The sequence below is a fragment of the Mustela nigripes genome, chromosome 7, assembly GCF_022355385.1.
Source record: "Mustela nigripes isolate SB6536 chromosome 7, MUSNIG.SB6536, whole genome shotgun sequence".
In the NCBI taxonomy this organism is placed as follows: domain Eukaryota; kingdom Metazoa; phylum Chordata; class Mammalia; order Carnivora; family Mustelidae; genus Mustela; species Mustela nigripes.
In genome coordinates, this window is record NC_081563.1 from 31,902,131 (window position 1) to 31,925,098 (window position 22,968).

At 38.6% G+C, this 22,968-nt stretch overlaps 2 protein-coding genes across 9 annotated transcripts in view; both read right to left on the reverse strand.

Moving 5' to 3' along the window:
* Positions 1–11,723, reverse strand: part of CDKL4 (cyclin dependent kinase like 4) — a 45,796-nt gene extending 34,073 nt beyond the window's left edge. The window contains exon 1 of the mRNA XM_059405509.1: positions 10,769–11,723. The gene's annotated coding sequence lies outside the window, so the exon portion shown is untranslated. The remainder of the gene's footprint in view (positions 1–10,768) is intronic.
* Positions 11,724–14,364: 2,641 nt separating this feature from the next.
* MAP4K3 (mitogen-activated protein kinase kinase kinase kinase 3) overlaps positions 14,365–22,968 on the reverse strand; it is a 198,171-nt gene continuing 189,567 nt past the window's right edge. For 6 of the 8 annotated variants that reach the window (XM_059405517.1, XM_059405514.1, XM_059405512.1 and 3 more), the window contains 3 exons: positions 19,930–20,000; positions 16,438–16,493; positions 14,365–15,795 (listed from right to left, as the gene is read on the reverse strand). In XM_059405517.1, coding sequence (XP_059261500.1) covers positions 15,708–15,795; positions 16,438–16,493; positions 19,930–20,000 — 215 coding nt within the window. In that variant the 3' untranslated portion in view covers positions 14,365–15,707. Of the gene's footprint in view, positions 15,796–16,437; positions 16,494–19,360; positions 19,420–19,929; positions 20,026–22,968 lie in introns of those variants that run through there. The other 2 variants (XR_009405292.1, XM_059405516.1) reach the window with 2 other exon arrangements.

A 22,968-nucleotide genomic window follows, 5' to 3' on the forward strand; every position in this document is an offset into this window, starting at 1 on the left:
ATAAAATAGAGAAAAGCAGTCTCCAAACAAATCTACTATTGGAAGAAAATAGAAATGAGAATTGGACATTTTCCTTGATAACAATCATGCCAAAAAAACCTAACAATGAAGCAGAAGAAAACTAACATAATACTCCAAACTGATTTAAATATCTTCTAACATTCATTTGGAGATATGAAAAGCCACTTTTTTTTTTTTTTAAGATTTTATTTTTTGAGAGAGATAGAGGGAGAGAAAGCACAAGTGGCTGGGAAGCAGGGGGAGAGGAAGAAGCAGGTTCCGTGGTGCTCAATCCCAGGACCCAGGGAATTTGGCCTAAGCTAAAGGCAGAGTTTACCTGACTGAGCCACACAGGTGCTCCATGAGAAGCCACTTTGAATCAGAAATTCAAATAAGACTAGAAGTAAACCAAACCAAACCAAACCAAACCAAACCAAAGAGAGAGAGAGAAGGAAAAAAAGAAAAAGAAAAAAAAAGAGTTGATTGAACTTAGGAAAGAAAGAGAAGAAAAAGACAAAATAAGGGACAAAGTGAGAGATGAAAGATACAAAAGACAAAAGAGACAAAGACAAAGTAAGAGAGTTTAGAGAGAAAGTGGTTGAAATGGAAGATAGGCAAAGAAGACCCGACATATGTATCCAGAGTCTCTGAAGAAAACAAAACAGTGGAACAGAACCAATAGTTGAAACTATAAACTATGAAATTTTTCTGGCAACAAAATAAGATCAGATTATACATACTGAAAAGGCCCATCAGTAGTTGGGAAAACGGAATCAGAACAATCAACTCAAAGATGTATTTGAATAAAACTATCAAAGAAAATACTCTCATAGTCTGTAGGCACAAAGACTAAACAGAAATGTAGGAAAATGAGAGTGACATCAAACTTGTCAAGAGAATATACCATGCCACAGAAAAATATAGCAGCCTTCTGAGGAATTCAAGAGAAGAAAGTGAAAGCCAGGATTTTACATTCAAACAAGCTGTCCTTCAAGTACCAAAGTTATAGATACAGTTTAAATATGCAGGACCTCCAGGAATACTGTAATCATGAACCTTCTCAATCTACAAGGTGATAACTTTCAACCAAGAGCTGATTGGGAAAACTTCAGGAAGAGATTTATAGTAAGCGTTTAACATACTTCATTGAAGGCTATAACAAAGGTGAGGACAAGGGTGGAAGAATAACATATAAATGTTAGAAATGTTTCTACATGTTAGAAATGTTATGTTTCTACACTGTTACACACTGCTGCTAACAGTGTAGAAAGTAATGCAATTAAAAATATGTTAAAGAAATGGAAGGGGAAAGAAGAAAGCAGAATAAACTCATTGATAACTGAGATGGAGGAATAAAATATACCATTAAAAACAGACAAACCAGAGAATAAAAGCTTAAATAAGAAAGCAGGGACTAGGGCACCTGGAAGGCTCAGTGGGTTAAAGCCTCTGCCTTCGGCTCAGGTCATGATCTCAGGGTCCTGGGATCGAACCCCGCATCAGGCTCTCTGCTCAGCAGGTCACCTGCTTCCCCCTCTCTCAGCCTGCTTCTCTGCCTACTTATGATCTCTGTCTGTCAAATAAATAAATAAATAAATCTTAAAAAAAAAAAAAGGCAGGAACTAGAAGTGTTCAGAATATACCCAGGGGCTCCTGGGTGGCTCAGTGGGTTAAGCCTCTGTCTTCAGCTCAGGTCATGATCTCAGGGTCCTGGGATTGAGCCCCACATCAGGCTCTCTGCTCAGCAGGGAGCCTGCTTCCCCCTCTCTCTCTGCCTGCCTCTCTGCCTACTTGTGATCTCTGTCTGTCAAATAAATAAAATCTTTAAAAAGAAAAAAGAATATACCCAAATTAGTGTAAGAAATAAAAACCAAACATAATACATAGAGAAAGAAACACAGGTTAACACTGTACACATAAAAATTGTAATATAAAACAATATGACAGAGTAAAGACTAGTATCAGTAATATCAATACATATGAGTGGGCTTAAGTCATGTATTAAATGAAAAAAGATTTTCAATTTGGCTCCCAAAGAAGATCTAAATATAAGCTCTATTCAAGAGACACATCTAAAATGACTCAGAAAGGTTAAAAATAAAAAGACAAGCAAAGGTATTCAGGACAAATGGAAACATGAAGGAAGGAGATTTATGATCCTGCTATCTGATGAAGTAGAATTAAAACTACAAAAAAGCATTAAATACAATGAAAGGGGGTATTTTTAATACTAAAGCCACAATTCACAATGAAGATATAAAAGCCCCCAAATAACACAGCAATTACTGTTACAAAGCAGAAACTTTAGGACAAACTTTAGGACAGAAACACACTAATAATGAAATTTAAACAGACCACTCTCAGGAAAAGGCAAGGCAAATGAACAAAAGATATGTAAGTATGTAGAAGACCTAAACAATGTAACCAATAAGGTAGACCTTTAGGAGAGAGATATATTGAATTTTATACTCTGATTATTTAAAATACACCTTCTTCTCAAGCACATATGGAAGAAGTGACAATATATTAGGTTATCAAGAAAACATCAGAACTAGAACATTCATAAACTAGAAACACTATAAAAGCATTCTGATCACAAACTATCAAGCTAGAAATCAGAATAAATATACATATATTTAATACATACATAATACACATATTATTTATACATAGTTATATTTAGGGTGTACATATATATCTTATTTATTTATTTATATAGATAATACAAAAGACTTTCTACCTAGAAACTAAAAAAGCTTTCAATTAAATACCTGCTGGGTGAAGGGGGAAATACAGACTGAAATCATGTAAATAAAAATAATAATAATGAAAATATTACATATTAAATCAATGAGATACATTTAAAGCAGGGTTTCTCACCTCGGGGTGATTTTGGCCCCCAGGAGAATTTTTCAATGTCTGGAGATATTTTGGATTGTTATGAGTATGCTGAGGTGATGGATGCTGCTGAATACAATGCACAGGAAAGAACACCATAATAAAGAATTTTCTAGGGCGCCTGGGTGGCTCAGTGGGTTAAGCTGCTGCCTTTGGCTCAGGTCATGATCTCAGGGTCCTGGGATTGAGCCCCACATCGGACTCTCTGCTCAGCAGGGAGCCTGCTTCCTCCTCTCTCTCTCTCTGCCTGCCTCTCTGCCTACTTGTGATCTCTCTCTGTCAAATAAATAAATAAAATCTTTAAAAAAAAAAAAAAGAATTTTCTATCTAAATGTTCATAATGCCATGGTTGAGTTACCCTAACAGAAATGAGAAGAAAAAAGAAATGAGAAGAAAAAAGTCTAGAGATCAAACCAATATAAAAGAAGAAGGAGTAAAACTAACAAATGAAATCCATGCTCTAAAAAGAGAGCTACAAAATAAACCAGAAGCACAAGCAACAATAAAATTAAAGCAGAAATGAATAGAGAATACAAAAAGAATAGTTTTTTTTTTTAATTTTAAGATTTTATTTGTTTATTTGACAGAAAGAACACAAGCAGTGGGAGTGGCAGGCAGAGAGAGAGGGAGAAGAAGGTTACCTGCAGAGCAGAGGAAGCATGATATGAGACTGGACCCCTGGACTCCAGGATCATGACCTGAGCTGAGGGCAGTGGCCCAAACAACTGAGCCACCCAGGCATTTCAATAATAGGTCTTATTAATAAACCCAAATCCTAGTTCCTTAAAAAAATTAAAACAGACAAATCTATAACTAGCTTAATCAATAAAAAAGGGAGAAAGAATGAATATACAAAAAGAGAATACTTTTTTTTAAAACCTGAGGCTACTATGCAGGCATCTATAAAGATGAATCTGAGAACTTAGATGAAATGGGTAATTTTATTTTTTTTAAAGATTTTATTTATTTATTTGACAGAGAGGTCATAAGTAGGCAGAGTGGCAGGCGGGGGTGTGGGGGGAGCAGGCCCCCTGCTGAGCTACCCAAGCACCCCTGAAGTGGATAATTTTCCAGAAAAACAGAGTTTATAAAAATTTACCTAATTAGAGACTGAGAATTTAGAATGGTTTCTGTGTAAGAAATCCTTTTTTTTTTTTTTTTTTAATCCCATGAAAAAGCACCAGGGGTCTGACTTTGACTACTGTGGGGTAAAGAGGTTGGTGAATCCTCTTCCTAAAACACTAAGACCAGAGAAAATAAAATAAATAAATAAATAAATAAACAAAAAAACCCCTAAAACCAAAACCCAAAGTAACCCATAACAATTTGCGGGCTCTGGAAATCAACCAAAGGCAAAAAACAAAGTATTTATTCATGATAAATCAGAATTCCACCAAGTACACTGGGAGTCTGTGGGTTCTTACCAGGGTCTGCTGCCTTTCTTCCTCTACCCCATCCCTCAGCTCAGCAGGTGCAGTTCTGAACCAGAAGCCATGAACCAGAAGCCTTACTCCAAGAGAAAATGTGCTCAACATAGCTCAAACCTCTGATAGGCTAAAAACCTGTGACAATACTGTCAGTAAAATTCTTACAAATTCAGTAGGAAACAAATACGGAAAAAACCCACAGCTTTGTAAACTCAAGGATGTGGTTCCAGTAGGGGTGAGCTACAGACTAACCAAAAATTTATGGGAAGATCATGGAAATGAAAGAACCATAGAAGGGTTAGGTTGGCTTTGCATATCTCTGGCTAACTGGGAAACTAGGAGGAATGCACAGGGAAGATAAGGGAAGGCCCTGAGGAAAGTTAAGGCTGAGGCAGATGTGAGGATTGACTGAACTATGAATGCATAATGAATGCAGTCTCCAACCCACACAATGATCCACTGGAAGAGGGTGAAAGATTATGGCTAGAGTTATTTAGGTACCGCTGCTGCCCAAATTACTGGGCAGACAATAGTGAATCCTAGAGAGCCAGGCTTACAAATAAAAAACTGAACACAGACATCAACAGTCTCACACTTGGAAGGAGATAGATTCTGGAATACAGGCAAGTTGCAAAAACAAAAAACAAAACCACACACAAAAAAAGCCCTCAGGAGAAAATTGGAATCCAGCATAGATAAATTATCTACAGTGTCCGGTTTTCAGTTACTAAGAAAAACGAGTGTGCCTGATATTTGGGGGGGGCGGAGGGGAGACAATAAAAATGGATTCTGAATGGACCCAGCTATTTTATTTAGCTGATAAAGACTTTAAAGTGACAAATGAAAAATTTAATAATAATAAAAAATATACCCACAAAGAAAAGGGTCAGATGGCTTCAAAAGTGAATTCTACCAAGTATTCAAAAGAAGAATACCAATTCTTCACAAACTAGTCCCGAAAATAAGATAGGAGACATTTCCTAACTCAATCCATAAGGCCAATATTTACCTTGATACGCAGTCAGACTAAGAAATTACTAGAAAACTACAGATCATTATTCTCATGATATAGATACAAGAATCCCCAACAAAATAATTGACAAACCAAATCCAAACATATATGAAAAGGATTATATGTCTGATTATGTGAAATTTATTTCAAGAATGCAAGGTTGGTTTAATATCTGAAAATCAGTTATGTGTAACACCATAATAACAGAATAAAAGATGAAACTACATGACCATCGCAGTAGACCTGAAAAAAGCATTTGACAAAAGCCAACACTATCAACAAACCAGGAATAGAAGGGAACTTCCTCAAAGACATTTGTGAAAAATGTACAATTAACCTGCTTAAGGGTGAGAGACAATGCTTTCCCCCCTAAGACTGGGAAAATGATTTTGCTTTTACCACTTCTATTTAACATTGTTTTGGAAGTTCTTGCCACTGCAACAAATCAAGAAAAAGAAATTAAAAGTTGTACAGATTGGAAATGGAAACTAATGCTGTCATTATTTGGAAATGCCACGACACTATAAGCAAACAATTCTAATGAATCTATGAAAAAACAACTTGAACTAATGAACAAGTTTGCAATATAGTAGGATAGATGATCAATACAGTAACATTGTGTTTCTATGCACTAGCAACAACTTGAAAATGAAATGAAAATAATTCTACTCATCATAACATCAAAAGAATAAAATATTTTGAAATGAATTTAATAAATGAAGTGTAAGACCTCTACACTGAAAATTAAAAATACTGCTCATGAAATGAAAGAAGAGATAAATAAAAGGAGAGAGATGTCAAGTTCATGGATTGGAAAACTCAATTACGATGTCAGTTCTCAATAAACTCACTGACAGATTAAATTCAATCCCTATAAAAATCCCAACAGACTTTTTGGGGGTAGAAATTGACAAGTTGAACCTTAGATTGATACGTAAACGCACAGTAACCAGAATAGCCAAAGCAACCTGGAATTAAAAACAAACTGGGAAGATTTATAATACCTGACTTCAAATTTTACCATAAAGTTATAGTAAATCAAAAGAATATGGTATTGGCTTAAAGATACATATGTATCAGTGAACAGAGCAGAGCATCAAGAAATGACCCTTTTTATTTATAGCTAATTGATTTCAACAAAGATGCCATGGCAATTCAATGAAGAGAGAATGTTTTCAACAAATGATGCTAAGAAAATTGAGGTCCATATGTAACAAACAAACAAACAAACAAACAAAAACTTAGATACCTATGCAATATACCAAAATTAACTCAAAATGAATCACAGACCAAAATGTAAGAGCTGCAACTACTACTGACTTCTAATAAAAACAAAGGAGAAAAATCTTTCTGATCTTAAGTTAGGCAAAAATTTCCAAGATATGACACTAAAAGCATGACAAAAGAAAAAGTTGATAAAATGGGATTATCAAAATTATAATCTTTTGCTCTCCAAAAAATCCTTTTATTAAGTAAATGAAAAAATATGGCTCAGACTGAAGAAAATATTAAAGGATTTGTATACACAATACATAAAGCCCTCTTATAATTCAACAGGCAGCCAGATAACCCAAGTTAAAAATGGACAAAAGATTTTTTTCAAGTGAACTCTACCCCCAACATGGGGCTCAAACTCATAAATCCAAGATCAAGAGTTGCATGCTCTACCAACTGAGCCAGCCAGTCACCCCCAAAATGTACAAAAGATTAATAGAGATATTTTACCAAAGAAGATATACAGATGTTTAATAAGTGCATGAAAGGATGCTATTAGTCATTAGGAAATATGAATTAAAACCAAAATAAGATACCACCACACATCCACCAGAACACGTAAAATCCAAAAGACTGACAATATCAAGGATTGATAAAGATGTATAGAAACTGGAACTCTCACACATTAATGGTGGGAATGTTAAGTGGCACAGCCCCACTGGAAAACAGTTTGGTAATATTTTAAAAATTAAACATAAAAGTTAAACATAAACAGCAATTCCACTCTTTGGTATCTACTCAGGAAAAATAAAAATATATGCCAATATGAAGACATGCATACAAATGTTATAGTACCATTATTCATAAGAGCTTCAATTGAAAACAAACTATCCATTAATCAATGAATGAAAATCCACACAATGAAATAATCATTCAACATTAAAAAGAAAGTACTGATACATGCTATTACGTGATAAGCATTAAAAAAAAAAAAGCTGAAGACATACGCTATGTGAAAGAAGCCAGACAACTCCCCCAAACACACATATTGTATAGTTCCATTTACATGAAATTGTAGAAAGACAATGCACCACTGAGAAGGACCTAGCATCTCTTTAATGGTACTGTTGCCTGAAATGCAAAACGTGAATCGAACCATGAGAAAAAAAATAGACAAAACTGGGGCACCTGGGGGCTCAGTGGGTTAAAGTCTCTGCGTTCAGCTCAGGTCATGATCCCAGGGTCCTTGGGATTGAGGCCCCCCCCACCCCCATGTGGGCTCTCTGCTCAGCAGGGAGCCTGCTTCCCTTCTTCTCAGCCTACTTGTGATCTCTGTCTCTGTCAAATAAATAAATAAATAAAGTCTTAATAAAATAAAAAAATTTAAAAAATAGACAAAACTTTGGCATCCTACAAATAACTGGCCTGTATTTAAAAAAAAATGGTAAGGTCATGAAAGATAAAGGTAAGATAAAGTTCAAGGTACTTTTCCAGAAGGAAGGAGACTAAAAAAATATGAAAAGGAAATGTAATGTGTGATCCTAAAATGAATCTTAGAATGGGATAACTGTCAAGAGTAATAGTGGGATAACTGGTGAAATCTAACCACTGACTGTGGACGAGGTACTAAATTTCCTGATTCTGTACTGTGGTTATGTAAGAAAATGTCCTGATTCTTAGGAAATACACACTGAACTACTTAAGGGTAAAGGCACATGGTATCTGTAACACTATCAAAAGGTACAGAAAATTAATGTGCAAGTATTTATATAGAGAGAGACAGAAAGGAAGTGATAAAACAAATGGAGCACAATTAATGAATGTAGATGCATGGGAGTTCATTGTACTTTTCTTGCAAGTTTGAAATTATTATGTTAAAATCAAACTATTTAAAAAATCTACATTTGGTGGGACTGAAGTGTCATAACTCACTTTTCTTCTGCATATCTACATTCAATACACCAAAAACACCTTTCTCAAACATCAAGATAATCAGATATTATCCTTCCTCAAAAGTGTCTTATGGCCTCTGATGCCACAGAATGAAAAAAAGATTATAGTAGGATACTTACAGTCTTTTACACTCTGGTCCCAATGTACCTTTCCCACATTGTTTCCGAGATTCTTTCCCAAACACTTTCAGATCTGTCTCTGCTTACATCACTGCTGAGAAGGTCTGACCACCAAATCCTCATCTTCTGCAGTTCAACTCAAATGTCCCTTCTTTTATCCTTCCCCAATTCCTTTTTTTTTTTTTAAGATTTTATTTATTCATTTGACAGACAGAGATCACAAGCAGGCAGAGAGAGAGGAGGAAGCAGGCTCCCTGCTGAGCAGAGAGCCCGATGCGGGGCTCGATCCCACGATCCCAGGACTCCGGGATCATGACCTGAGCTGAAGGCAGAGGCTTTAACCCACTGAGCCACCCAAGCGCCCCATCCTTCCACAATTCCTAAAGGCAAGCTCTCTCTCTGTACACATCCTGTAATCACAACTTCTGCCACTCCTTTTTTCCACATTATTCATCACACCTGACTTGCATTCTCAGCCCAGTGGCTGGAACGTGGTGCCAGGTGCTCACCCTGTCGAAGTCCTGCCATAATTTTATTCTCAAACCTTTCCGCTAAATTCGAAAAAGAATTTTCTATTTTCAGCAAAGGAAATAATCACATTTTGATGGTTAATACAGTATCTGGGCAGCAAATCAAGATCAAACAGTGATAGAGCCATTGACAGGAAATAGATGAAACTGGTTGAAAATATTTTTCATAGTCATTAATGACCTTCAGCTGAGCTTATGTATCTCTGGGCTATGGGGCCTCCTGACTTCAAAATTTACCAAACACTTGACTGTTAAATTAATCAAGTTCTGGGGTGCCTGGGTGGCTCAGAGGGTTAAGCCTCTGCCTTCAGCTCAGGTCATTAACTCAGGGTCTTGGGATAGAGCCCCACATCGGGCTCTCTGCTCAGCAGGGACCCTGCTTCCTCCTCTCTCTCTGCCTGCCTCTCAGCCTACTTGTGATCTCTGTCTGTCAAATAAATAAATAAAATCTTTTAAAAAAAATTAATCAAGTTCTGTGTACAAAGGCAAAAACAGATATAGACTTGGACTCACTGGTAAATATAGAAAGATATTTGAGTAGTACTTGAGTACTACTTGAGTGGATCATTAAATTCTTTGAGTTTCCTATTTAATTTCCTTAGTCAGAAGGAAATGATGCACACAGAAACAGAGGAAACACTGGGAGGCAGATTATTTTCAATGATTGTATCACAAAGCACGGCCTGAGGACTCAAGCACACCTATGGAAAGCACTGGGGGAAGAAAAACAAAATTAAGGGAGAGTAATGGGATGAAAAAATATTCATCAATTTCCTAATCTTAAATTTATAAGAAACTGGTGTGAACAGTGGTGTTAGGAGAGAGGGAGACAAGGAGACATTTTCAAGACCGGGCAAGCCCAGTTAAATTCTGCAGGCTTCAAGTCACAATGTGCGATGTTGTTTTACTTTTGTTTCCAGTGCACCCAAACTTGGTAGTACTCATATTTAACAGAACTGATCAAGAAAATGGGCTGCAAATGCATTCTGCATCTGTCTTATGAACGTAACACTGAATTACGGAACTTCAAAAGTACACGCACCTGTTAATAAACGTCTCGGCGGCAGTACAATCAGAGTCATTAAAAGCATCTCCGGGGAAACCAGAAGACCATATAATTCACATAACCCAAGAAACTCATTTTGCTTAAAACTCATTAAGCTCTCCAGTCAGGCGCCACCCTGTTTTCTAGCTTTGTGCCGGTTGCTGTGCTCCAGGCACGTGCTTTGGTAAATTTCATATGTACACGTATCTGGAAGCTCGGCACAGTCCACCTTACTTCCAGGCCTCTAAAGAGATCTTGACCTTTTAAAGGCAGTCCGGCTTCTCCGCCACACACGCGTTTCCCAGCGTGCCGGTGCGCCCCCGCTGTCCCCTCTGCCACCACCTCAGCACTCGCCTCCCCCAGGCCGCACCTCCCTCTCGCCCCTAGGGAGCCGCAGCAGGTGGGGCGTGCGGTCGGCGGGAGCACCCCGTCACCTCCGTCCCTCGCCTCCGCCCTGCCTGCCACTCCCCTTCTTCCCCCCACAACCCGCTCTCCTGCCCTCGGGAACTTTCTTCACCTGGGCGCGTCCTGCAGACCCCGGCCCTCTCTCGGTCAGCACCCCCACTTACGGTGTGGTCCGGGGGCGCCCGCGACGCCGTCTCGCGCAATCCGGAGCGGTCCGGACCCGGGGCAGGTCGCTGCGCGCCGGCCGCCACCCGCCCAGCAACTGAGGAGCGAAGGGCCGCGGCGTCTCCGGGGCAACCGGACGCTCAGGGCGCGCGGGCCGGGCGGCTTCCGGAGCGGTCCCCCGGCGCACGCCTCACGGGAAGCCGGGGCCGCGCCGCCTGGCCTCGGGAGGGGCAGCCTCGGGGCGGAGCCGTGACGTCCCGGGTACCCACGCCGCGGCGGTTTCTGCTCCAGAGCCCTGAAGACGCCCTGGAAGACGCTCGGGAAACAAACTACTTTTCCATGAACGCGTGACTGTAGCAAGTCCGATTCCTTTCCAAGTTCTCAGCAGCGCTTCAGAGGAAGCCCGCGTCAACGGTGACACGAGGCCGCTTCCCTGCCCGGGCGGGGACCTTCAGTCTGTCAGACCGGACGTCCCCGTCTTGCTTTACGGTCCACACAGCCTTTCGACAAACCTGTGGAGGCTTTGCCGTGACAGGCAGCTGTGAGCTGTGGGACACACCGCCGCCGCGTTCGCGGTTCAGCAGACGCGCGCGCGCGCGAGGGCGGGGGGTATCTGAGCGGATTCAGAACGAGACAGATGGGCCACCCAGGGGGCAGCAAGTCGAACCAATCCTGTGATGAATGTCCTATCGAAGTAAACGTGTTAACGCTGGACGAGATCATTTTTGCCAAAGCTTACCCTCTCGTTCCCAAATGTGAACTTAAAAATACTGGATGTTGACGTGCACATACATCCTTGCTCGGCGTCAGTAACGCGCTCCCCACCGCGCGGGGCTCAGGGTGGGCACACTTCCCCCTCTCCCTTCAGGTGGCTGTCCTCCTCATCCTGTTTTTCCGTTTGCTTCCAAGTGCTTTGGAATGAAAACCAGAAACCACCTTTGTCTCCGTTCTCTTTCAAGACCAAGCATCCTCCCAATAAACTGAAATCGACATGAACTCCCGCCTCTTCGTTTCTGCCCTCATCATGCTATAGAGAATATTCTCAGGAGGGATACAAGGGATCACCTAGGCACAAACCCAGCGGCCTGTTCCCACGGGCGTGTGTCCGATCGCTGCAGTTCCGAAAACTCTTGACTGGAGCTCCTTTTCTTGTTGGGAAGCTCTCCAGTCAGGCGCCACCCTGTTTTCTAGCTTTGTGCCGGTTGCTGTGCTCCAGGCTCGCTAAACAGCTCAGCTGCGTTTATCCTTAAGGTCCTGGAACCCTAGTCTAGCCTACAGCTTGCTACCCTTTTGTCCCGTGCTCGTTAAACTCTTCATCTGTTAACAACACGGTTCATAGGTAACCTTCCAAACAAAGGCTTTCTTTTCCCCCCAAAGTATAATTATGTGCAGTCTTCTGTACCTTTATTTTTTTTTTTTCATCCAAATAGGCTTCTTGAATACTGGAAATGATGCCTTTTCCATCTTTTTTCCAGTGCCAGTGAGGTGCCTGGGTACACTGCAATATATAAGTTGGTTAAACAACTAGCTCACAAAAGTAAAAAGTCTTTGCAATAAGTTTTGATTACACTTACTGAATAAGCTTTAGCTGTAATTTTATGCAAATCGTTTTTATTCTAATACAAAACACTTTGAATAAAGAAAATGCTTTCTGGTGAAGTCACAAAATTAAGATAGTAAGTTAATTTCTCTTGTTGCAAGAAACTGTGAAAATCAGCATTTGAAATCCAACTCCTGGAGAAAATAAATCTAATTTCTGGGAGAAAAAAATGCTTCATGTATATTACAGGGCAGGGGATATACTGCTTGTGTTCTGTGTAATCCATACTTTACTATAGTACCTTACGGGTATGTATACAATTTGAATGAAGTGGCCTGGGTTCAAGTTATAGCTCTACTACTTATTAGTTATATTCTCTGGCAAGTTATTCAAGTTTTCTGTGCCTCTGTTTCTTTACTTGTAAAGTGGCATTAACAATACAATACCTACCCCACTGGGCTGTTCTGGGACTTCTGTTAGACAATCTGTGTAAAGCATGTAGAATCGTCACACCTAGCACAGATATATGCACAGGGCACTTACTATATTCCCTCGAGCAATACTCTTAGTGCTTACTCATTATTTTGTATAGCACACATTTTCAACTTTCTTCTAGTAATGGTAAAAACTACTATCTATCCGTCCTTTCTTTCGCTATTTCTCCTGAAATCAGCATAACCTGAATGACAGCCAGCAGGTCCAGAAACTGATCTCATTCTTTTCAACACTACTAAGAAACTAGCTAATAAGACAGGTTGAACTTCAATGAAGTATATTGTCTCTAACATTTAGGTGAGTAGCTCTTTTCCTTTTGAGCGAATAAGGATCCTTAATCAAAAGTCACTAGGTGGAGCTATAAAATTTGCATTTTTAAGAGTCATCAAAGATTATTCTGAGGCGTATGATCCTTGGACCACCCTCAGAAGACGGATTTAAATTCAGGTCCACCAGTTTCCCATATAGGGACTGCACATCAGAATAATCTGCATGAATTTATAAAAATAACAGGTTATTGGGCTTGGCCCCCAAAGATTGATTACAGGGGTCTATGTTTTTAAAAAGCCCATGAGTAACACATGAACCACTTGTATATTTTCCGGGAATAATTCCAAGTGTTTGACAGTTAAATTGTTAAATATTTTGAGGTGTGACCCTTTATATAATTTACAGGACTTGGAAATTAGAAAAAACAGTGGCCGAGAAAAAGGACCAACAACCTGGTCAACAAATGCCAAGAACAGAATCCTGATGTCTTGAAAATCTTTTCTATGAGTCTCTGTTTTTCAATAAGTCAATGATAATGTTATATTGGCAAAATGTGTTTTTTAAACAGTTGTTAATCATTAATGCTAAGATCAGTGACAATGTATTTACTGGGGAAAAGCCATATATATACACAACTGCTATGACAACACCTGATTTCGAAGTCATGTTTTTAGATTAGTAAACTGTTGCAGAGTCAATAAACTACGTAAGTCACAGAGAAGGGTAGTGCACTAGCAGAGGGAGAAATGGTGCCTCATGATCCACCATCCAGTTCTTCTCACCTAATTGTTCCTTTCTTCAGTCTCTAGAACTACATTCCCCAACACTCTCCTGTTCCTTTCTGTGACCCAGGAGTTGGCAAACTTTTTCTATATAGGGTCAGATGGTAAATATTTAAGGCTCTATAAGCCATACGACTTTCTTGCAACCACTCACCTCTGTCACTATAGCGCAAACACAGCCACAGACAACACATAAATGAGTATGTTGTGTGGTGTTCCAATAAAACTTTATTTACAAAAACAGGCAGTGAGCAGGATTAGGCTGAGGTATGTTTGCCAACACCTGCTCCATTAAGACTACGAATGTTTCACTGATTTTCCTGATCAGAAAGTTTAAGAGTCTGTAAAAGATACCCCTTTATGAAACTGAGATGACAGATCAAATAAAAATATGATCTGAGGGACCAGGATGGGTATGTAGAATAATTAAAAAATTTTTCTCCTTAATAAATTTTAGTTTTACTCTATACAGAGATTAAGCCAGATGACAAGCTACTGTACAACCGCATGTTAAAAAACATGTTTATTTTACACTATGTACAATCAGAAACATATTTAAAAGCATTATCAATTAAAATAAATGAAGACCATAAATCACAATTTAGTTTGTTCCTAGTGTATATACCCACGTTAAAATATAAAGAACATATAGCAAAAAAGAGCCAAAGTGTGCATTTTGCTAAAACTTGGTATATACATATTCCATTGGAAAAAAGCAATCAAAAATGACTTTGAACCAAAACTAAGTTCCTGCGATGTGTAGTAACCATTATATTGTTTATATGAGGTAGTAACTAAATTATTTTGGCCATGTTTTAATACTCTAAGTCAAAAGAAATATGAAAATGGTCATAAAATAAGGCCAACCAAAGTAAAAAATTTCACTAGAAATTTGAACCACTCCCCTCTATGGAATGTGATAGTTTTTCAATGTGATTCTATGAAATGTTTAGTGTGGGCTCTTTAATAATGCTCATTTATCCTTTGTGCAACTGTAATTCAGACAACTGCAGTGTTATATCATGGTACCGCTACTCTGTGATTCAAAATTTTTTTGAAGGTGTGTTTTTTAAGCACAGACAAACAATCTTACAGGATTCTGCTTAAATATAAAAAGACCAGTTACTACAACAGGTGGTTAATTGGGTTGTTTCACACAGAAAACCACCCAAATACATTTAAAAAAGGTATTGTGGAGCCAAATGCATATTGACAGTGTCACAGCTTACTTTTGTGACTTAATACATCACATATCAATACTTTGTGCAAATATAAACACCAGTGTACTTGCATTAAAATTAAAAACAAGATTATAAAATGATTATAGCCTCCATTACAATTTTGAAAGTTACAAGATTTGTATTCATATTACTAAATTACATATAATAAAAATACAATAGTGTTAAATGTACGGTTTCATTGCCAGCATCCCATTTTATAATACAGCCACACCTAAGAATATACTAAGAGTTCTTAAAATATTAACCCCAATTGCATTTTCATCAACATTTACATCTGTACAGATAAGACACTTACTTGTACATCTCATAAAAGTACATTATCTACATAAATTCTTAGTGTATGTCTTCAGCAATATGAAGTTTCACAGAAAAATACTGCCTGTATGTACAAAGATTACATAACAATGAATTAAGCACTTGTGTGGTTCAATACGTTAAATCTATCCATACCACTTAAAACAAAACTTCTTCCCATCTTGTTTCATGCCACAATAAATTACAAGTGACCGAAGCCCGGTGACGGAGGCTTTGTACAGCCTCAAGCACTTGACGACGACGGTGCAGTCATGCTTGCTTTTTTCTAACAGTAGCTGTCGAAGCACAGCCGTCCTCAGTAACTGTTCTCGTGGCCCGCCAGGATGTACAAGTTGCTGTTTGCTGTGGGATTATCAGTTGGCCTACTTTCCAAAACCACGACCCTAAAGGGGACAAACATACAAAAGTTATTCTTGAAAACTAATGTAAGCAGAAACGTTTTCCATTGCTTCTTCATTTTATGCCTCTATAAATGCCGTTCGATTTGTGGGTAGAAAATGACTTGCAAATCACTATGACTAAAGAACCAGTTGCAGCTCCAGGAAGTACTTTTGCTGCCCACCACCTCCCACGGCTCAGCCAGTGTTGCTCGAAGAGCCAGAGGTGCGGAAAACCTGTATTTGGAATAATTTGGGGGAACTTAATTCTCACGAAGTACAGAGCAACCTGTTGTTCAAGAATCATAAAGTATATCAGAATAGAACCCAAAAATTCTATTTGGCACTAGAACCAAAAAGCTTTATTTGTTAGCATATGGTATTTCCTCTTTCTTGTGCTGTAAATCATACTTTAGACAGCACATTTAGTGCAAAATAAGTACCGGCAGATCTATATATTCCTGTTACTTAGATCAGGCAGTCTCAAAGGCTTTATAACTTCCTGACTAGTTAATTCTTTAGTGTGAAAAATACAACGTTGAACATATTACTGTAGAAATTTCAATTCCCTTGAAAAAGAAATCAGATTCATGCTGGATTTATAAAACACATTTAGTACTATGTGTTTAATACCACCTCTTTCCATACCTGTCAGATCCAAGCAGTCTGAAAATTCTTGTGTTATCTGAAATCTCTTGTGTTACCTGTTCAATTAAAATATAAACTTAATTTCTGGAATTGAAGGCACAAAATTTTATATGGGCATTTAATTTATAACTCTATAGAAAAGAAACATAATTCCTAAGATGAAAAGAGATCCCTGCATGACTGTTAGTCTGTTAAGTCAGCACACAGACACATCAGTTTGCTAGTCTAGGAAAAAGGTGCCTAATTTTGAATTAATCAAAAAGAGGAGAGTAGGAAAATTATTTACTAAATTATTTACTAAAAGGGAAAAATGGAAAAGCAAGCATGCAGTCCATTTATCAGAAATCGTTGTCGGTCCTGTTAATGCTGACAGCAAAGCCACTGCAGCAGCAAGCCACTTAGATCTGGTCCTTTTACTTCAAAGGCTGCACTGTAGTATGATGGGACAAACTCGAGACTGGAATTTGAATCCCGGTTCTCCCACTTAAGCTGCTAGGACACTGGGCCAAGTAGTAATTTGCTGAAAATGGTTCTGTCTTTTGTGAAACAGGAGAGAAAAGCTCTGCTCTGCACTACTGTTGTGCAGAGCTCTCAGAAGTAGCAGTGGGGGGGCGCCCGGGTGGCTCAGTGGGTTGGAGCTTCTGCCTTCAGCTCAGATCATGATCCCAGGGTCCTGGGATCGAGCCCCGCATCGGGCTCTCTGCTCAGCAGGGAGCCTGCTTCCTCCTCTCTCTCTGCCTGCCTCTCTGCCTACTTGTGATCTCTGTCAAATAAATAAATAAAATCTTTAAAAAAAAAAAAAAAAAAAAAAAGAAGTAGCAGTGGGTACAATGCCTAGCAAAGGCAGAGCTCAACAGATGACTTTTCTTTCCTGTATCTCCCCCAGTCTCCTGAAATAGTATTTGCTGTTGGCAGATATCCTTTAAGAAGTCCTCAGTGTGACCCACTACCAGTTGGGGAGTTAAAGAGAAGTCTACGGGAGAAAGAAAAACCCATGATTTGTTGCTCACTGAGTGCAAAACATTCCAAATTATAATGGCAGAAACTTCTCCCCACAGATTTTTTTTTTTTAAAGATTTTTATTTATTTATTTGATAGAGATCACAAGTAGGGAGAAGGCAGGCAGAGAGAGAGGGGGAAGCAGGCTCCCCGCTGAGCAGAGAGCCTGATGCGGGGCTCGATCCCAGAACCCTGAGATCATGACCCGAGCCGAAGGCAGAGGCTTAAACCACTGAGCCACCCAAGTGCCCCTCCCCACAGTTTTTTAGGCTGAAAAAACAATTTGCTTTCCAAACTAAAAGTATTCTATTAGTATCTCCACAATTAGTTATTCTGGAAACACCAGTGATTCTCAACCTGTTTCGGAACCCAGCACACCTGAAGAATCCAACATGCTCACTACAGTAATAGTGGGTCACCATGACTGATCTTCCATGTGTTTTGGGGTTTGCCTATTAGAAGGACACAACACTTTTGGAGAAGCAATATTTAGTAAGGGCTGCCAGCACAGTTTGAAAAAGCCCCTCAGGGACTCCTGGGTGACTCAGTGGGGTAAGCATCTGCCTTCGGCTCAGGTCTTGATCTCAGGGTCCTGGGATCGAGCCCCACATCGGACTCTCTGCTCAGTGGGGAGCCTGCTTCCTCTCTCTCTGTCCCTTCACCTGCTTGTGCTCTTTCTGTATCCCTTAAATAATTACAATCTTTAAAAAAAGAGAAGAAAAGAAAAAGCCCCTCAGTGCAGGTGCTTTTTTGGACTTCTTTTTCTTAAACTGCTTTCTGGTATCCTGCCTACGGTGTCTTTCTTTCTCTGCCTAGTGTTTATTAGACTGTTTTTATCTCCCTGCTCAATTCCCCCAGGTGATTTTAAAACATATTCCTGAGAAGCCCTCTTGTGGGAATAACTACTAGAAACCTATTAGCTACGAAGTTTCTTTTCTTCAAAGATTTTATTTTTAAGTAGTCTCTACAACCCAACTTACAACCCTATGGTCAAAGTCACATGCATGCTCTACTGACTGGCCACCAATGTGCCCCTCTTTTCCTGAATACCTACTATAAGCCGGGCATTATGCCAAGCACATTATATACTTTCTTTCAATTAATCTTAATAACTAATGAAGTAAGTACCATTTTGTTATCCTCAATTCATAAATAGGAAGTAAAGGCAAAGAGAAGTTAAGTGATATGCCATGGCTACGGTTACAAAACAGCAGGGTGGAGACCTGAACCCAGTGTTTCAACTCTGGAACTCATGCTCATGGTCACTCTGCTATTAAAATGTCCATGTGCTTAGAAGAAATACTCTGAGCTTAGAATGACAGGTTAGGACACAAATGAGCTACTTTTTGCTTGAGGCACTTAAGGTTCTCCTTTCCCTTTCCTGCTCAAGTGAGGATTGGTTTTGGGGGTCCAGGGAGGATTTCTTTTTTTTTTTTTTTTTTTTTTTTTTTTTTTAAGATTTTTTTTTTTTTTTTTTCAGAGAGAAATTACAAGTAAGCAGAGAGGCAGGCAGAGAGAGGAGGAAGCAGGCTCCCTGCTGAGCAGAGAGCCCGATGCGGGACTCGATCCCAGGACCCTGAGATCATGACCTGAGCCGAAGGCAGCGGCTTAACCCACTGAGCCACCCAGGCGCCCCAGGGAGGATTTCTGATGATTTCACTTGCCTATGATATTCCTGGGGGAAAGTACCACATCTTGCTCACATTTTGTAAGCTCAGCACTTTCTGGTGGAAATGCTGAGCAGAACTGAATATGTCCTAGGACTTGGGAGCTGGGAGTTAAACTGTTCCTGAAGTTAAATTAAGGTAGGAAGAAACGGGGCAGGGTGCCTGGGTGGCTCAGTCAGAACCTGACTCTTGGTTTCAGCTCAAGACATGATCTCAGGGTCATGAGATCAAGCCCTGTGTTGGGTTTTGCACTCAACTCAGAGTCTGCTGGGGATTGTCTCTCCTTTTGTCCCTCTCCTTCTCATGCTTTCTTTTTCTAAAATTAAAAAAAAAAAAATGATGAATGAATGAATAAATAAATAAAATCTTAAACCAATCAGAATATACAATTGGCATGTCTTTACCAAGGTGTCTATTATTAAAAGGGGTGGGGGGAAAGAATCTTACAAATGTCAAGTGAATCAGGCTAAGAGAAACAGGAGACATAGTGGCTGAAAAGTAATGTGCAATCCTTTACCTATAAGCCCACTCTGGTCATTATTTCTGAAATACAAAGTAGAAAGGTGCCTCAAAACAAAAAGAATCAGCATCTATGCTGTTGTTCTAAGTGATGTTTTTAATTTATTTATTTGAGAAAGAGACAGAGAGACCATGAGCTGCAGCAGGTGGATGGGCAGAGGGAAAAGCAGACTCCCTGCTGAGCAGGGAGCAGGAAGTGGGGCTCGATCCCAGGACCCTGAGATCACGACCTGAGCGGAAGTCAAAGGCTTAACCAACTAAGCAACCAGGCAACCCTAATATACACAGTATTTAAAAGATTACTTACCTCATTAGATCTAAAACTTCTACCTTGCATTCCGTGTTTCCAGAAAGCTAGCACACTGTCTTGTAGGCAAACTAGCAGGCAAGAACAGCTCAGTTACTGTTAATAGTACAAAAGTTCAACCAATAAGCATCATTTTGTCCCTCTATCTTGCATAGTAATACTTCATTTAATAACTAATGTCAGCTATTCCATATTTACATGGCATCTTTACTTTTGAAATTTAAAACATACATATACCAGACAGGCTTTATTCATCTTTTAGGCAAGAAAAAAGAAAGTTCTTCAAAAATATTGTTTTGTTCATTAAAATTTTTATTTTGATAAAATGGAAATATTTGAAATAAGGTATTTTAACAATATGAAAATAGCACAGAAACCTATGTATCCACCACATAACTATCAAATCTTAACATTTTACCATATTTGCCTTTTGTTTTAAATAAAACCAAATACAGCTGGCATCCATTTACAACCCCCTGTAATCCCATTCCAGTCCTTCCTTCCTCCCTGACGTAACTACTATTATAAATTTAGGGTCTGTCATTCTCATGCCTGTTTTTATTACTACTACACAATATCAAACTTTATACTAAATGTTTCCAACTTTCATACATGTGATCTGATGAACATTTAAGTTGTTTCTAGTTTTTTGTTATTACCATCTATAATAAACACTCTGTGCCTCTTTTTGAATACAGGTGCAAAATTTTCTAATTCTAGAAAAAGAATGAATGGGAGACAGGCATATGTACTTAATAAAAATATTAGTTTTGTTTTTAATATTTACATATTTAAACACACATTGTTGTGCGTATCCAGTGAGGAAAACATTCAATTTTGTTTCCTGCAGATAACCAATTGTACCAGCATCATTTGCTGAAAGTCTACCGTTTTCCACTGACACATCACACTGTGAATTTCTGTTTACGTGTAGGCGCATTTCTGAGCCTTCTCTTCTAGTGCCACTGCTCTATTTACTTAACTCTGTGTTGATCTCACACTGTCTTAATCATTATGGCTTTGCCAAAGTTTCAATACTGAGGAGTACTGAAGTATTTATTTATTTTTATTTACTTATTTTACTATTTATTTTATTATTCTTGGCATTTAGTTCTTCCATTAAATTTTCAGATAAGTTTATCAAGTGGCACAGAACATCTGTGTGGTTTAACTTATAAAGAACTGAAACCTTTCTCGTAGTCCGTCTACCCATGGACACGGTATGGTTCTTCATTTGTTCTTTTATGTTTTTAAACAATAATTTAGAATTTCCTAGATAATGGTTTTAAACATGTTTGGATTACATTTATTTCCACATATTTTATTGCCATTGTCAATGAGATCTTTTTTCCTATCAAAAATTTCTTAATTTCTGGCACACTAAAAAGCTATTCATTTGTATTAGTCACATCCAGCAACTCCAAATTCTCCTATTGGTTCAGTAGTTTACTTAGAGAGCTATACTTTCTATGTAGATAATTGTACTTTTGGCAAAAAAGGATCTTTTACTTTTTTCTAATTCTCTTAGTTTCCTTTTCTTATCTTGTCTTTTCTTATAAGATGATGTTGAAATGTGAGAACAGCAGGTATTCTTATCTTGTTCTTGACTTTAATGGGAGAGTTTGACCACTGAAGTATGTATATTTTTTAATAACCTTTGCTAGATGAAGAAGATTTCCTTCTATTTCTAATTTTCTAAGAAGCTGGGGTTTTTTTCTTAAATCATGAATAACTTGGATTCTTTCTGTGTTGTGTATTTACTGAAAAATTATGTGACCTTTTTCTGAAATGTAATGTGCTATATTACATAAACAAATTTTCTGATGCTGAATGAACCATCCTTGCTTTCCTGAGATAAAGTCTATTATTTGATGATGTGGAATTCTAATTGCTAGTACTTCGTTTATATTTTTTCAAAATCTGTTTTCATGAGACTGGATAATTTTGTTTTCTGTACTCATCTTGCTTGATTTTAGTATCAGTGTTAAACACTAATTTGTTCAATAATCTGAAATAGTCCGTACAGGATAGGGAACCTCTCTTTTTTTCAAGGGCAGATAAAAATCTCCTATAAAGCCATTAGGCCTTAGTGGGGAGAGTCTTGGTTACTAGGCACTTAAAGCAAGGAATCTGGTTCCCATATCCTGTGGGATACTTTTAGTCTTCTTTATCATCAGGAGCCCAGCATGTCTGTTGGCTTCAGGCCTGCATACTGCTTAGAGTTTCTGTTCTTTGTCTTGCTTTTTGGCCCTGGCTATGTGTTTTTAAGCATGGATTCCTTTCTAACATCTTGAAGAGATTTCCCTCATTATTACCATCAGCATTTGCTTGCTGGCAGAGAGACATTCTAATTGGTGGAGAGAGTAAAAACAGATCCAGGATTAAAACAAATGAACTATCTGCCCTTGGCCCTACCCTCAACCAACGTATATAGGTGCAAGTATCTTTCCCTGATAATGAAGATCAAAAAAACTGTGTCCAGTTAAATACTGAATTAGCTCTCATTCATTTTCTCAGCACGATCAAATATATGATTATTCTTAACCTAATTCTTCTGGAATCTAATCATTTTAGAATACTGATTCTGTATGAAATCCTTTTTTAGAAAATACTTTAGTCAAACAAAATGTGAGAATGCCAGAGAGATTCCATGATCTCCTTATGGAGATGCCTAAAATGCTCCCATCAGCAGATACAATAGCAAAAATACAAGAGAGTACTGTAAGTCCTAAATTTTAAAGTACTTATAGGGAGGAAATGGGAATTCATAATTGTGTTATGAAAAATAAGATTTATTTATTTCTTTTGAAATGTCAGATCTCAGGGCACCTGGGTGGCTCAGTGGGTTAAAGCCTCCGTCTTTGGCTCAGGTCATGATCTCAGGGTCCTGAAATTGAGCCCTGCATCAGCCTCTCTACTCAGCGGGGAGCCTGCTTCCCTTCCTCGCTCTGCTTGCCTCTCTGCCTACTTGTGATCTGTCTGTCAAATAAGTAAATAAAATCTTTAAAAAGAAAGAAAGAAAGAAAGAAATGTCAAATC